At 37.9% G+C, this 17,376-nt stretch overlaps 1 protein-coding gene across 1 annotated transcript; it reads left to right on the top strand.

The window, feature by feature from the left end:
• Positions 1 to 49: 49 nt before the first annotated feature.
• LOC111599467 (reticulon-4-interacting protein 1 homolog, mitochondrial) lies at positions 50 to 1,610 on the top strand. The gene is made up of 3 exons (XM_023315137.2): positions 50 to 762; positions 823 to 1,428; positions 1,485 to 1,610. The coding sequence occupies exons 1-3, from the start codon at positions 193 to 195 to the stop codon at positions 1,593 to 1,595; spliced, it is 1,287 nt and encodes a 428-aa protein (XP_023170905.2). The 5' UTR covers positions 50 to 192; the 3' UTR covers positions 1,596 to 1,610.
• The last annotated feature ends 15,766 nt before the right edge of the window (positions 1,611 to 17,376 follow it).

Genomic DNA, 17,376 nt, shown 5'->3' with positions numbered 1-17,376 from the left:
TGGCTCAGTGTTAACATTTTGCTCGATAAATTCTGCTGAACAGCATACTAATACTTTCATACTAATGTCTGTGCTCTGTTTACTTTAACGTGCCGCAGTTTTACATAAAACAGTAGAAAAGAGTTTAAAGTTCCAAAACAAATTAAATAATATAATAATATATAATTAAAAGAGTTTTAGTTCGTATTTGAAATGCAGGCAGCCAGTGCAACTATTCGTGTGCCTGTAAAGCGATTTGGCTTGCTGCACCGATTTTTGCCACCCAGTCGCCAATTTGCAGCAACAGCTCCCAAATGTGAGCCAAAAGATCTGCCGCCGCAGTCGTCACTGCCGCCGTCACCGCCGCCGCCACCACCACCACCACCGCCGCCATCAGCGAAGCTTTCCATGAAGATGCGTGGCTGGCAGCTACATAACTATGGCGATATAGAGGAACTGCAGCTGTCCGACAAGCTGAAGTTGCCTCAAATCCGCAGCTCCGACGAATGTCTGGTTCGGGTGCGCACCACAGCAGTGAATCCCATTGACTTAGCCATGCTAGGTGGCTACGGATCCATGCTGCTCAATCAATTTCGCTGCCAGGCCAACGATGACATCGAATTTCCCTTGACGCTGGGCCGCGAATTCTGCGGCGAGCTCGTACAAAAGGGCATGGGCGTCCGCAATAAGCAGCTAAAGCTGGGGACTCGGGTGTGGGGCGTGGTGCCCATACCTAATAGCAATGGAGCACATGCTGAATATGTCGTGGTGCCGGCATCCTGTGTAAGTTCGCGATTCATTTAAAAGCAACACAAACTGACTTCGAGCAATTGATTCTTCCAGCTAGCGCCAGCTCCGACGCAACTAGATGACCTCGAGGCAAGCAGTGTTCTCTATGCCGGCCTGACCGCCTGGTCGGGCATGTATATAACCGGTGGGTTGGGTGGTCTATGCGGCGCCACCACCTCAGCAGGCGGTGGTGCAAACAAACGCGTTTTGGTGCTCGGCGGAAGTGGAGGTGTCGGCTCGTTGGCCATACAAATGTTGAAATCGCAAGGCGCTCAAGTGCTGGCCACTTGCAGTGAGAATGCCGTGGAAATGGTGCGCCAACTGGGCGCAGACTGCGTGGTGGACTACACAAAACCCGAAGCCATGGAGCAGCTACGCACCTATGCACCATATGACATTGTTCTGGATTGCGCCGGGCAGGGCGGACAGGCTGCAGCCGAATCGTCATACGATTTCCTACAGTATATCACATTCAGTTCTCCCCTGTTGGCCAATATCGATGAGAAGGGCCTGTTTTTGGGCGCACTGCAGAACTTCTCGGACCTGGTGCAAACGAATGTGAGGGCAGTCACGCAGCGAGGAGGACTCGTTAAGTGGGGCTATTTTTATCCTGCGGCGCATGGCATTGAGTTTCTGAGCGGTCTGGTGGAGCGGGGAAAAGTGAGTTCAGATGCATTATTATTGGATAAATCTGAAATCCAAGTTTTTATTTACAGTTAATACCGCCAATCGATAGCAGCTTTGATTTCAAGGATATGCCAAAGGCCTTTGAACGGCTAAAGTGCGGTCATATGCGTGGTAAAATAGTGGTGAATGTACAAGTCTGAGTGTTAACATAGTTGCGGGTGATAATTAATTTGTTAAAAAATAAAGTTATTAAATTCTTAAAGATTTCTAAGTTTGTAATTGTGTATATTTGAATTAACACCGCAACAGTTCTGCAACGGTTACTATAAAATCTATCGATAGTACAGTCGATAACGTCGATTGCTTTATTTCAGCTTATCGGCCGGCCTACGTAGCCAATTGGTTAGTTCTTCTGCAAATAGTATATTTAATTATTTTTTTTAAGAATAAAAAAATTAGAATTTGTAAGCGCGGCGAGAGTTGGAAAGTTATACAAATGTTGATTGAAAAAAGTAAACAAGCTGAACATTTAGAAATAAGAATGTTTAATTTGCAATTGAATGTTTTATTTTTGTTAGTGCTTCAATACTAGCGCCGGTTAACTGTGATGAGTGACTAACTATAAGTAGTCAATATGACTATTAATTAAAAACAACAAAGAACACAATGCTTTAATTGTTCTTCAAGATTTATAAATTATAAATAAACAAGTACATATGCACCGCCGGCAAAAACAGAGAGCGCGTATTTGGAGAGCGCCAAGAGAGCGAATAGGCTAGAGTTGTCAGCTGTTCAGAAGCGGTTTGTTGGTACTATTTAAATAGGCGTACAACTGAGATAATTTATGTTCTTCCTTAAAATATCTTTGAAATTCTGTTTAAATATATCATTCAAATATCGCGTAGTTTCAATTAATTATATGAAATTGGTACAACGAAATTGGATTATATAATGTACCAATGTTTTCGCAAGGCGCATACTCGCACGCCCATCAAAGGTATGAAACTGTGGCAATGAAACTGAAACAGATGGGACTTTTAAAACATTTCGGCTGCTTTGGCGAAAGACAAAGGTACGCACAGCCTGAGAGAGAGAGCACGAGAGAAACAATAACAAATTTGGTCCGAAACATGCTCATCAACATGCGCGAAGCCGGGCAACATGTACCTCAACATTATTTGCCTTTGTGTTTGTTGGAATAGTGTGTGTATGTTGCTAAACATTTTTTGTTGGAATCCACGAGTGTCGCTCAAGGGAGATGAAGATTTTCGGAAAACGTGCTTCTCTCCGCTGCGTAGCAACATGTTTCCCAACATGTATCTGATATAGCATGTGTGCTGCACTCAGTGCCGTTGTACTTTAGAAATGAAACTCCGGCTGAGTTGTTGTTACGTCGTCGAGAGAGTCGCGTGTTCATATGTCGCGTTCGCGTTCGCGTTCTGATGTCCGTTGTTGCCACGGGCTTTGTCTGGTCGCAATGCATCAGCAGCAGTTCTGACTGACAACAGATAAACAAATCGGCAAGCCGCGAAGTGTGTCTGAAAAGTGCGTGTCGTTCATTTATACGGTAAATGGTAAATGGTAGTCCCGTTAATCAATTGCTTGAGTTAAAGCATCGTGTTGCTTCGTTGCTTTTTGTGTGCATGTGCTTCTGTGTGTGTATGTATGTGTGTGACTGTGTTGCTAAACAATAATAATAAAGTAATCAATTGGCACATGAGGTTCCATAAATTGTGTTTAATTCGAATTACGCAAATTTAAAAAAATGCATAATATTAAAGAAAACGCAAGAATTAAAGCAGAATGCGCAGAGCACAAAAGCGGCACAAACAAATAATAGAAACATTTTTTGGATATCTTTTCCAGATATTTTTCATTGATTTTTCTACTGGCGCGCCACACACACCGCCACATATAATGAGAGCGAGCGAGAGAGAACAATAGAGAAGGGGACAGGGAGACAGAGCGAGAGAACGTTGCCATGCCGCCTAGTGTTTTGTGCACATTTTGGCATTGGAACACATTGTGGCCTGTGTGTGTGTGCGGATTATCCTTTTTTATATATTTTGTTTATTTTCAAGTGCCTGTTTCCATTTTGTTGCGCACATTTTGTGTTGCCCATTCGTTTCGCTGCATTTCATTCTCGCGGCGTTTCAATACAATAAGCATGTGTGTGCTTGCCTGTGAGAGTACTGGCAGCTGCCCTATGTAAATTTCTCTCTCGTCGGCGTTCGTTCTTGCTGTCGTTTTACCCCCCTTGGTGGCAGAGTTTCATGTTTTGAACTCTGCTTTGCTCGCCCATTCGCATCGTAGCTGGCGCCGCTGTTGACGCTGGCGCCGCGCGCTCTCGCTCTCTGTCCTCGTCTCTCTCTCTCTCACTCTCTCTGTGCACATCTTTCGCCTGGCGCTGGCTGCAGTCGTTGTCCTTTGGCCATGCGTTGCGCGTTGCCAACCAATTTGCCGTGTGTGTTGTCATTGTCATAATAAGAAAACTCCTGCTGTGGCTGCGGTCTCTGCAATTGTTTATGCGTCATTTCCTTGCAAAATGTGAAACATTTTACTATCATCTTTCCAGTGTCCTCATGCCATTACGGCTAATTACGATAAAAGGAGCTAACAACAATAAAATCAAGAACAATTTTCAAAGAAAAAACTAAGAAATCGTCATGAGGCTATTGTACTGACAAAATATAAGTGTTGCATACTTTTCGCGTCGCGTGTTACTTATTCAATTATTCGGTTCGTCTACCCCGTACGTGTACTAACCGTTAATAAATCTCTCTTCACCTATCTCTATCATCTTCGTGTGTGTGTGCTTGTGTATATTTTATACTGCTCTGTACATATGTACAATATTTGTCGTCATTATCATCATCATCATCATTGTTGTTGTTGTTATTTACTCGGCATTCGTATAAAGTAAAAATATAAATAATTTGTGTTCTTCGGTGTTGTCTCGTGTAAGTGTCTATAATTTGTTTAACTACGACAAGCGATCGGCGAAAAGCAAGAGCAAAGGCAATCATAACATTTATCGATATTCAATTTCGATATGGCAAATGGTCAATTGTGTGCGTATCGATTTGAATCTCAACTGCCCAAGCAATCGTCTCTCCAACTTCAACTCCAACGCGAACAACAACAACTACAACAGCAACAGCAACAAGCCGTTCAGCAACAAGAAGAAGAGAAGGCTAGAAACGCCTAGCAGCTGAAAATTCTTCATTTGCAATTCCCAGACCAGAAAACTAATTTGGGAATTTCACAAAACTTGAACACTTGAAAAGGTAAGTCGCAACTCTCTAACAATTTGATTAAATCTACATAGACATAAGGTAGTACACATCGAGCATTACATAGTCTTGAAATATCCTATTTAGCAGTATGCTAAAATATACATTTTTAAGTAAATATTATTTAAATTAATAAAAGTTTATAACATTTATAACATTTTATTTGTATATAACTTTAATTTAAAATATATTTATTTAATAAATGTTGGTAGTTGTAAATGAGAACATATTTTAAATGTACATATGATATATGATATGTCAGGATAATTTATGAATTGGTTGAGAATTGTGTCTATATATCAAATAAATTATTTTATTTCTCTATATTTTTTAAGTTATATTTCTAAGTGTGTTTCATGGTCAGAGATCTTGACCTTTAAATGAGTAACATTAATATTTCTTCTCTTACTTTTCGTAAAATGTTATAAAATATTTAATGAAGTAGAACTTATGTTATTTTTAAATAGGAAACTTAAAGAGATTCGTCTTTTATGTTTCCTTTTATAACTAATAGTCCAATTATCATAACAATGATATGCTCATATATATGTATGCATATATGGGTATACAAAGAGATACAACTGAGATGACAGTCAGATGATACGACGTTTTCCATTAAAAGATTAAAAAACAACAAAAATGTTGACAGGCAGCGCCTGTGGAGTGAGAATCGCCCCTCGGCGATATCTAAAGTGCATTTGCATAGCGAAGCGATCAACTGTGAAATCAGTTAAATAATTTAGACATAAAACCAATCCAAATCACATGCATAACAGATAAGAGATAACCGAGGCAGCAGGTCGGCAATTTAATGATTGGAATCGTCCAAAAAAAAAAACAAATGTTGTTTTCGCCTGCACCAACTGCTTGAGATACAGATACGCACTTGGCCTGCGACGGCGTTTGAGTTGTATCTGCATCTTTTAATGACATCGCAGGCGGCGTTTGCTTTTGTTACCCACTGCGGCCGCAATGTGCGGGCAGCATGTTGTTGCTTTGTTTACATTTCGGCTTGAAAACGTTCTGTACGATACCAGATGTGTGTGCGTGTGTGTGGCAAGCACAAGATAGGAATTGCTGCTGCTTGTTGTTCTCGTTGTCGATGTCTGCAAAATGCATTTTGCTATTTTGGTTAACTACTTGGCTCTAGGCAGAACGAACGTCCACTCTAATGAGGCAAATGCCGTCGTGCGCATCATGTGACACTAGGCAAATATCGGTACGACTTTCAGAGCCATTACCCAACTGGCTTCTACGCTCTATCTGCATTTGTATCGCCATCTCGTATCAGCGCGTGTTTTCTTCTTTGCTTTCGGTAAGGACACAACGTGCCGCAAATAAAGATTGCCTCTTACCATGTTCTTTGTGTTGTACAACGCATTAGCGTTTGACGAAAAGAAAAATCAGAAAATAAAAATAAAAAAAAAAACGAAGATAGAAACCAAAGCTATTCAAGGCAACGTCAGGAGGACGTCAGCAGCAGAGAACATCACGTCCAGCGTCACATTTGAAATTCCAATATCCTGAATATCTGGCTACGCAGTGGACACACACACATACATACACACTCCAACACACACACACACACACACTTTTGTCTCGCTCTTTGTCCAATTAATGAGGCTTTGTTGAAAAAATGCACTTAAGTCTGTTTACAGATGATTAGGAACAATTCATTCAACTTAAAGTAAATAGCTCGATACTTAAGCTGTTCTATGTGATTCTCAAATTTGTGTGTTTCTTTTACGATCTTGAATAGTTAGAAGTGTTATGAGAACTGTTACCAATTATTAAGCCTCGCCACTCTTAGACATTTTGATATTTTTTTCTAGAAACTTCAAGTTTCTTAATAAATACAAGTGGAAATCTTATGAATAAAATTGAAAAATCCATATCAAAGCTTATTTTTTCAGCATAAAGTTCAGGCTCTCTGCTGATCAGTAAGTTACTGAGTCAGTGAGTTAGTCAGTCGCTACTTAATTGTGTGATTAACTCATGTATGACATGCTGGTTTCTTTCCTGTTATTATCTGAATGTTTAATGATAATTGCCCAATATATGAATGCTTCGGGGCAATCCAATGTGCGTTCTGCTTAACCACTATCTGGCAAGTCTCTGACAAAACATGGTAACAGTAAAAGCAACGAATGCTGTCTCCTGCAAGGCAACTACGTAGTGTTCTCCTGCTACCGTCTTGGCCTGCGTCTGGGGCTGGCTATAGGCAAGTGCGAGTATCTAAGCTATGTATCTAAGTATAACCAAAGAAGCCCGTATGTTTTGTATTATGTTACACAAATATTTAAGCTGCCTTAAGTAGATACAGCGAAACGCGTTTAAGATATACAAATAGAAGAGACCGAAAGAGAAGCAAAGAATGAAAAGCGAGGAAAAGCGCTGCAACAACAACAATAAAAACAACAACAGCAGCTGAATGAAAAGTTACATTAAACTTGTGCCTTAGTCTCGCGTGTGTGCGGGTGCCCAGTAGGAGGTAAAAGTCGTGAAAGAAGTTATCACTACTCAAGATATATATACATATATACATGCATATAGTTACATATATACACACATATATCTATACACATATGTATGTGCACATGCCTCGACTGGCTTTGGCCCGGGACTCGAGCGGGTCTTAGTTTTTATGTGCTATTTGTATAAGTTGTCGGGCGATGCTCTGTTTTTCTATTGATACGCATATCGTTTGCCATTTGCCAGCCACTCCCCCAACCCTCTTTGCTGCCCACCATCATAGTCGACACAATTTACTTGAATTCAATTTCTACGATTTCATCTTGGCAAAAAGTCGTTGGGCAAACGTTTGTTAGCCACTTGGCTGCAGCCTTTTGGACCAGCCTAGACAGGAGGAGGAGAAGGAGGTAAAGTGGAACGAAAAGTTCAAAATATCTGAGAGTATTTCAAGTGGCTAGAACTAAGAGATACCCTGTACTTCACTTATCACTTATTCCAGTTTGTTTAGCTTTGGAATTGAATATTTTCACACTCAAATTATGCATGTTTTTCCTTTTGTTGGCTTCTGCCTAAGTTCAGCCCTTTTATGCAGGGTATTTGGAGTGGAAAAACAGTCAACCTGCATCCATGAGATACAGTTTGCTTTAGACAATTTCTATGCATGCTTATGCCTTATAAATTTCAATAAATTCATGAATTATTTTGCATGCTATTAGTAGCTATTTCGTTTCAGGCCTGTCTAGCTATCTAGACTCTTGTTGTTGTTGTTGCTCTTGTTATAATCCCCACTAATACGCAGCACAGTTATTTGGAACTGAACTTTATAGGCAGCAGCAGCAAAAGCAATGAAAAAGAATCGATCGAATTTAGTCCGTCGGCCTCTCTCGTGGGCGTTTTTAATCAAGATACACGAGCCTCGACTACGCCTGCCACTGACTGTCCCACAGTTCTAAATTATTATTGTTATTTGCTTATGCAGCTCAGCAGCTCTGCAGTCGTGCAGTCGCCTCAGATAGCGACGAGCTACTAGGCAGGCACTAGTTTGCTGAATTTATGTGCCTCCTTTTTATTTCAATTACCGAAATGGGTGTGCCCATTGTTGTGCTGCAAGATGCGATGCATCTGCTAAGGTGCAGCATATCAAATTGGCTTTCAATCTTAAAACTAATTCCATTTGGCCTGGCTACATATTGTCTATGCAATATTTAACAGTTGTTTCTTAAATTTCTTGATTCGATATCAATTCAATTTCTCGATATAAAAGTTAGACCAAGAACAAATACTCATTTCCAATTAACTGTTGTACAACTATTGATATAGCTTACGAGCGGCAATATAAATAAAACAAAATCTAGATATTGGAAAAAATTGATCAATGATTGCAATCAAACATTTACCTGAACAACTTGTGTGTGTGTGTGTCAGGTGAAGGCGCCGCCGCCTTCATTAGTTTAATTATAATCATTTTTACATGTCAGCGCAACGCAAATGCCAAAAATAAATAACAAAAGAGGACTAGCAATAAAGCCAATGGCAAAATGGCCAACGGGCAGGCGATACAAAAATAATTATATATATTTATATATATATATATATATATATGGGACTGAACATCGGTGTTGACCAAATTAAGTTGCAAGTGGCTGACTGCCCAAAAATGATTGATTTAATGAGGCTATCATTGACACTCTGGACGGCCACACCCAGGCAGTCAGCCCGCCAGATTAGGCAGCGAATCGAAGTTAAAGGGAAGACCTTGAATTGTGGACATTTTTGTAAGGCGACGCGTGCCTGGAGTGCCAAAGAAGAGAAGCTTGGCGAGTGTAGAAAGCAGAACTGAAATACAATTAGCTACATAAATATGTATATATTAGTAATTTATAAGTTAATTATTATAAATTAATAAGTATATGACTTAGACCAGAGTCCACTGCTTATCCCTAGCGAAGGTTATTCAATGCATTTGTATATATTTCAAAATTATTACAAATTCATTTGTTGTTTATTTCGTTATTCATCAAGTATTTACGGTAAATATATGCTATGCTATAAAAGTGACCTTTGGGCATATCATAAACATGGGGCACACGAACTTTTCTGATTGCCCGCACAATTCCCAATTTCTATTTGTTGGCAGTTTTTGGGGAACTTTTCCATCCAGTTTATTATGCCATAAACAATTAGGCGAAAAAGTTGCTTGTCCTTGCGTGGCGAGAAACCATTAAATGACACGCAAGTGGCAAGTGGCCAAGGCTTAGAGGCCTGACAGTTGGTCCGCACCCGCAGCAATATAAGCCACATTGATTCGAACCAAAGTACTAAACAAATTGTGGATGTCTGTTCAAATAGAACAATAAACACTTTAGTATCATGTGTGTTGGTGTGCTTGTGTGTGTGTGTGTGTGTGTGTGTGTCTGCATGTGTGTTAGGTGTGTAGTTTGAGGTTAGCATATGTTCAATGAGCGAATACAATATATTGGACAATCCTTCTTCTTTAGGTTTATATATAGAAAGTACGATATCATGTAATAAGTCTAAAGAGCTTTAATTAACTATTAATTATATTTAAGACAGTAACTAAATTGCTAACATTTTTTTTGTAATTAATTGATTGTTTTAATTATTATAAATTTTCCAAACTATTTTGACTCTATATAAATTTATAGTTTACTCTTGTCTCTCCTCGTGATAATCTGGCAACAAGAGCTTTTAATTTATTACTTATTAATCAATTATAAAAGCAAAACTAAGTGCATAAATGAAATGTCTGAAAATTGTGGAAAATTGTTTATTAATATAATTTTTTATATTCTATGGAATTCATATAAATAAATTGTTATACCGTTCCGCCCAATATAAAAGAATAATTTTGTGCACCATATACCGTATATAGGATATACTGAAAAAATTCTTTTGTTAAACCATTAAAATGCCGCATTTCCTTCGTGCTATTTGCACTGGTTTAATTCGAGTGAAAATACATTTACATGGCTGATGCGATTATATCGTAAAAATCGCGAACCATTTGAAAGTCCGGCTAGTATGCAAAATATGCCACGCAAAAAATTTGTGTGTGTGTTCATAATTTGTAAAAAACTTAATTTATAATATCAATAAATGAAGAAAAAATAGATATATCAAATAGCCAGCTAAAATAATACCTAGAGAAGATAGAATGCAATAAAATTTATACATGCAACAAAATATAATACAGACTTCAAAATACTCTTTCACGATCCAAAAACAAGGAAAGCAATTTCAAGCCCTAATTCGACCTGTAAAGGATCTTCACTGTAACTCACTTGTGAAATGTTAGAGGTCTGCCTTTAAAACTGCAGTTTACCATGGCTCTAGTGGGCGTAGATAGATCTACTATATATGTTTCGTCTTAAAATGTCCAAATTCCAAGTCTCTAGCACCTACAATAGCTTTTCCGCTCAGTTATCTGTTATAGAATTTTTCGATTTGCCACGCCCCTAGATGAGGCAACTATCGAGTTTATGGTTTAATTTTTAGTCTCTAGCATTAAAAGCTTCCGTTCATATGCACAGAATTACGAAGAGCATGACGGACATTACCCAAACCAATATGCCTTTGTTTAATAAGTGAACGAGTATAAAAAGAAGGAAAATATATGAGCAAACATTGAATTTTTAATTGCTGGGAATTTGTGCTCAACTGGTTTTAATGGATTGCAATATACATATACACACATACATACATCTGTTATTTTCCGCCCTGCTATTCAAATTATTAACTGCTTTTCATTTGCGCGCATTTTTGTTTTCTGTTTGTTTCTTTTTCTTTAGTGGAATTCGTAGCATGCCAAATTTATACAAACACGAAATATTGTATGAAATCTAAATTGTTCGTGTTTAAATCATTTGCCCTAAATACACACATACATGTACAGAAAATATATATTTTTTGATTATTAAATATATATTTATATATATTTAGTTTTGTGTGTTTGAAAATTAGTATAAAATCCACAGTTTGAGGCTTTTTGGATAATTTTATTAAAGTAAAAAATCAAAGCCATTTGAGCTAGGAATTTGATTACATTTTTCATTGTAATTCAAACTTAAATTAATGTTTAGAACAACTAAAACTAAAAGCCAAAACAGATCTAAGAAAGTTTCTAAATACTTTCACTAATTATTTGTCTAGCTAAGAAATTAGGTTTGCAATTACTAATTGAAAAAAGAAACATATATCAGAAATATGAGAAGAACAAATGATTGTATCGAAGTGTTAATTTAACCAGCTTAACAAAAACTTAACAAAATGTTAAATTAAAATAAATTAAACGAGAATTTCTCACTTTGTCTTTACATTTTAGATATTTATAAATATTTAATGCAAAGCAAGCCACAAACAACGAATTGAATAAAACAATTATAAAACACTTAAATTTATGCTTTCAGTTTGTACTTTGTTCAAAAATAAATAAATTGTTAATCAATTGAAGCAATTAAAAAGAAATATATATATATATATATATATATATATATATATATATATATATATATATATATATATATATATGTATCTACATAGAACATATGCAACAAAATCCAATTCCATTAGGGTGTACAAATAAAATTAAATCAAATTACGAATGCATGGCCAAATTGCAATTTCAACTTACTGTGGTTTCACTGTGGCTGGCATTATATAACAACCTGTACACACACACACAAGCACACCTGACGCCCGAGGCGTTTTTGGGGGCGTGGGCCGTGGGCCGAGGACGGCTCTTGATGATTTTCTGGCCGCTTTTATGTAATTTATCATTTTAATTTACCGCCTAGTTTGTGTATTTCGTGTTTAATTAGCAATTCAGTGTGTATAAATATTTAATTTTGTTGCTTTTAATGCTCGACTAGTTATCTTGGGGTATTTTTTTGTTGCGGTTGCTGTTATTTGTTGTTGTTGCTGTTGTAAGTACTATATAAATAAATGCATTTGCTTAATAGGTTTTACAAAAGTGTTTTTGTTAATCCTGTTTTTTATGATCCTGTTGTTTTTGTTGTTGTTGCAGTTCGTTGCGCAATTAACTGCACAGGCGGCTTTGTGGGCCCGAACAATATGCAACTTCCTGCGACTGCTTAAAAACTTTAATTATAATTTAATTAATATTTTAATTACACAGTCAGAGCGCACATGATTTCAACGATTTTAGATTAAGTGGACATTTTAATTGGATTTCACATTTTTTAGGCACTACATTTTTTTATGTTCTTTATTCTTATTTTATTTTTAGTATGCCTGCTCTTATATGTACATATATTAAAGTCATCGCAATTTAAATGACGCTGGAGTGAATGAGCATCTATTGTTTTTGATTGACGTTGTTAAAAAATATAAAAATCATTGTTTAATAGGCCTGTTTGTGTTGCCTGTGTTTGATATTTAAAGAGATAATTTTTTAATATGTGTTATTAGGTCGAAAACTCCGAATGAAAATAAAAAACTAATAAAAATAAAGAAAAAAAGCATAAAAAATAAAACAAAATAAATAAAAAATAAAATTATTAATAAAAATAATAAAGTTAATAAAAATTAAAAAACATAATTTTTTTTAATTTTTTTTATTAATTTTATATACTTACATCAGCCTGTTATATATTAATATATTATATATAATATATCAAAATTCTTATATCAACCATACATTTGCTTAATAATGTTAAGCACTTCTCATATTGTTTTTTTTTTTTCAAAAATCTCCATCAAAATGAATCAGACTTCAACGTCTGGTTGGCTACATCTCGAATTCATTAAAATCGTTGAAGGGCATTTGTCTGAAAAAAAGATCAACGGCCAATGTTTGAATGGAACTGATGTAGTGCCCTTCAGAGTGAAACGAGTTGTATTTTGCATTTGTCAGAGAAGCATCATTAACGTGGCACAAGTCTCGAAAGGGTGCAACCCCAAGAAGTTGTTGTATTACGTGCAACCCCCGAAAATGTGTAGAACGTTTCACATACATTTCCTAAAGTGCACTCGTCGATGAGGCGCGGAATTGAGAAAGCGACAGCTGTCAGAAATGGATCAGCCTTGAGCTTGATCGAAAATTGCGTAGCATTTGCTAGCCTTGCGGCAATGCCAACGCATTTAACCCATCTGCATGCCCTGGGCTATATTATGGCACCCAGCACACTCGCAGTAGCACGAGTAATTGTTTCGTAATTGAGTTCAAGTCTAAGCGCAAATATCAATGGCAAAAGAACAACGTACTACATACAGCACGAATTCAAATGCAAATTGGAAATGTAAATTTTTGTTGGAAGACGCGCCAACATGGCCAAATTTCACTTTTTCTTCATTCAGCTGCATGTCGAGGGCTAATGGAGCAGCGTTTTGTACAAAATTAACACTTAAATGCTACCAGATGTTGCTTTTCCATGCTCCTAACTTCCGCCTAATGGCCAATAGATCAATGTGTGGCACATGCGGCACATGTGCGCCGGCTGCAGCCAGCAAAACTAATAAAAATAAATTGTTTTGCCAATTTCCTTGGACACACTTGTCAACTTATCATATTCGTTGCGGTTGGGCCAGTGGTAAGAAGGCCGGAATCCACAGCTTCGCAAAGTTAATATATTTAATAAATATTATTGATATATGCGCATCAAAGCAGAACGGAAAGTTTTGATTTATATATATATAAAAGTTAATTTAATTAAATTTGGAATATGCTTTATTCCTCATCTCACTCAAAAACTCATGTATCTTAAGCTCTGCTCTTTGCACATGAATTTTAATCTGTAATCCTTAATCACTTTGCTCGTTCTCTTTACTTATCATTTCTCTTACTTATCATCCTTAATTCGTCTTCTTATCACTTATATATTCATGCTTTCTCTCTGACAAGCTGCGGTAAAGATTATATTTTATTTATTTTCCTTTTTTGCTGCCATATTATGCTGCGGTTTACTGACATTTTCTTTAATATTTGTTTCTTTTTCGAGTGCCCTAATCTTTTTTTTTATCAATTTTATTTTCGGCTTTCCTGTGTTTTCCTCAAAGAAGAAAATACATTGAAAAATATTTCTTTGAATAACTTCTTTGTACTATATATTTAAACCAAGTATTTAAAGAATTCTGTTTTTAAATATAATCACTAAATAATTAAGTGCAGCTGCTTCAAATTTATGTAGATCTCAACTTAGATTCAGCATATATTTGCCTACTTTTTTCTCAGTCCTTTCAGTGCTTAAAGCTACTCCAGGCACTTGACTCGCCCACACGGCCAAAACTGTTAGAGACTACTTTGACTTCTTTCTTGTTTGTCTCATTTTGGCCAGACTTTGGGCAAAGTGAGTGAAATGCATTTGGCCCGCATTAAATAACTCAAAATGGAATATACAAAGTCCGAAAATTTTGTGTGGAGGAGTTGCGAAAAGTTTTCTTTTAAAAAGTTACGTACGATTGGATGACACTTCTGTTTTGCGACCCTGGGACGACGGCGACGACGTGGCTCGATGCTTTTCCAGATGTTGCAACGTCAAAAGTGCAATGCCGGACAGAAACTTATTTAGTCTATTTTCCACATTTCCACAGCACTTGACTTATACGAGATAGCCAAGTCTCTGGTCTCTGGTACCCGGCAACCGACACCCCTCACCCGGTAACCGTGTCTCGAGCTATGCGTCTTCGTTTTGTCTCATTTCGCTGCGGATGGCACAGCGGCTACTCTTGACAAGTTTGAAATTTCAATTAAATTCATTTGAACTGCGGCCAGAGTCCGTACCGTAATGAGCTGTGGACAGCAGCCATTTGCTGTTGCTGTTGCTGCTGCTGCTTTTGTTGTTGTTGTTGTTGTGCTTGTGGGGCAACTGAGTTGACAACTCCATTGGGGTAGGGACACATGGTCAGCCGCAATGAACTCTAGTGTCCAGTTGCTGAGTTCGTGGGCGGTGCGAAATTTGTGAGCGGAAAATGTCTTCATCAATCAAAGACTGGAGCAGCGACTGACGCAGTCAGTCAACTCAACTCAATTCAATTCCAGCTAGAGGCATTCGCCCCTCTACTCAATGTTTTGTTGCTAAATTTCAATTACAGCTGTAACTACTAAGTACATTCAAGTCGAGTCAACTTTTCAGCGTAAACTCTTCACAGAGCGCTGCATAGCACCAGCAGCAAGTCCAAGTCCAAGTCTTTGATTCTGTACATCATCAGTCAGCCCGGTTCAGCTGTCGACGAGACGAGCTGGGATAGAAAAGTTTTTTGCCAACAAATTTTCCATCAGCAGCCAGTTGGCAGTCCACAAATTGTTTAGCTTTTGGCAACAATATTCGCATTTCGTTGCCTAATTGCTCATGTGTGGGTATTTAATATGAAATGCGATTTGGACGAAAGCAATTTGCGACCAAGTTAACATTTTCATGCTAAGGTTTAAGCTAAGAGCTAAGTTAGTATAGAAGACAGAGAATAGACAAGATATGAATTGTTATTGAAATCCGAATATATATTATAAGTTATAAATTGGTTAAGAAACACGTTAAATATAATCTGGTACACATAATTAATTGCATAATGCTGTTGAGGTTTGTGCTTTTTGGGGCTAATTAGCAATTTCAGTTTCGAGTTAATTTCAAATCGAACCCGAAAACACTTAGAGTCGTGCCACATCCACTGCTATGGGCATGCGGTTCCGTACTGGTCACAAACGTCGGCCCGCTTAGCAAACTGCTTGCCAATTTCAAGTCTGGGCTGTCAGTGTGGTCGAGTGATGTGCCCTCAGCTCCCTTCTGTGCTGCACCGCATGGCGTCTTCCAGCCCGTAAATTGTCATATGTGTGCGTGCGTCATTTGTGTGCCTGCGTGTGTGTGTTTGTATGTCTCTCTGGCGACTGGCCGCATTTCCGTTCCCCAGCGACATTTGCCTGTCAGTTTGGTTTGGCTGGGGTTTGGTTTGGTTTGGTTTGGTCTGCTGGCTGGTGCTTAATTATTACAGCATAAATTATCGGTAGCTCGACCAGCGCCAGTTGCCCCGGTGGCATCTTGAGATGCGTCGGCGGTTGGTCTCTGTGCATCATTCACATGATTCACTTAACGACTGGCCGACTCTCGATTTGCATACTAAGAGGCTTTTGTTGCCGGCCCAAGCACGCGCGGTCAGCATTCTACATGGACGGACGCCGCTGATAAGCTGCATTCACCCTGCCCAGCCCCGCCCTGCAGTGCCCTGCCCTGCCTTGGCCTGCCATTTGAAACCGGTTTGCAGGCCTTGTTCATTGTTCATTCGATTTGGAAACTGAGTTCCATTTGGCATTGACGTTGTCATCTACTCCACAGATAACACACATTGTTCTTTGCTTTGTTTGCACGCATTTAAATGGATTGTTTATTGAAATTCTTTAATATATATTCTATATTTAGATATATCTATTTTATTATTTCCAATATTGAATATCTGCAATGCGCTGCTATTAGATTCAACGTTTAGGGAGTCGGCACTTAGCAACTTTTTATGCCTTTTTTATATACCCTGTAAATGTTGCAAAGGGTTTTTATAGAGCATGCGTCTTTGGTAAAAGAGAAATCCATTGAATTTGTAAACTTATGTATTACACTAAGACTAGATTAGTTCGAGGCAAATAGCTCAGCTTAAATTTTATTCAGTTAGTGCTATAATATAGAAAACAAAATTTATTAATAATAGCTTTATATAGAAGAATTTCACATTGTAAATAATTCTATATAAGAACCTAAATTCTTTTAGATGTTATTTTTTGTTTCGGCAACAATTTGAATGACTTCAAGTACAACCACCTTCCTACACACCTACTGAAGGGTATCATTTAGTCTACTATTCCCATTTGTCATCCTCCTACATGTTTTTTTTTTTGGGTATTTCAGTTTTTTATTGAACTCTTTGGCAGTGGCACGTGATTTATTGATCTGCTCGCACTTGGTTGCCCCGCTGCTTGGACTGGGAATCAATTTTTTATCGCTAATGGCAGGGAGTTGAGTTAGGTTCGGTTACGAATGCTTCAGACAGTGCCACGGCTCTCAGTTGCAGCCAGCCAGCATTGATGAGTGTGTTAGCGACTGCTAGAAACATTTACCATTTACCACGCTATCTTCTGATGGATTTGCCGTGGGAATTTGTAATTTCGTATGCAAGTTGTGTCTGTGGCGGTGCTTTGTGTGTGTGGATTTGGTTACCCTTAGATCCTAAGTAAATATGATGGGTAATTTCTTTT

This window comes from Drosophila hydei, unplaced genomic scaffold (genome assembly GCF_003285905.1).
Source record: "Drosophila hydei strain 15085-1641.00,03,60 unplaced genomic scaffold, DhydRS2 tig00008114-arrow-pilon, whole genome shotgun sequence".
Taxonomy (NCBI): Eukaryota; Metazoa; Arthropoda; class Insecta; order Diptera; family Drosophilidae; genus Drosophila; species Drosophila hydei.
Note: the sequence above shows the minus strand (reverse complement) of the source record. Positions and strands in the feature narration are given on the sequence as shown.

Bases quoted from the DNA above. Each gene is read 5' to 3' on its own strand.
- LOC111599467 (XM_023315137.2), top strand. From the start codon at position 193: ATGCAGGCAGCCAGTGCAACTATTCGTGTGCCTGTAAAGCGATTTGGC. The intron at 763-822 runs GTAAGTTCGCGA...TGATTCTTCCAG, and splicing joins TCGTGGTGCCGGCATCCTGT to CTAGCGCCAGCTCCGACGCA. The intron at 1,429-1,484 runs GTGAGTTCAGAT...TTTTATTTACAG, and splicing joins GTCTGGTGGAGCGGGGAAAA to TTAATACCGCCAATCGATAG.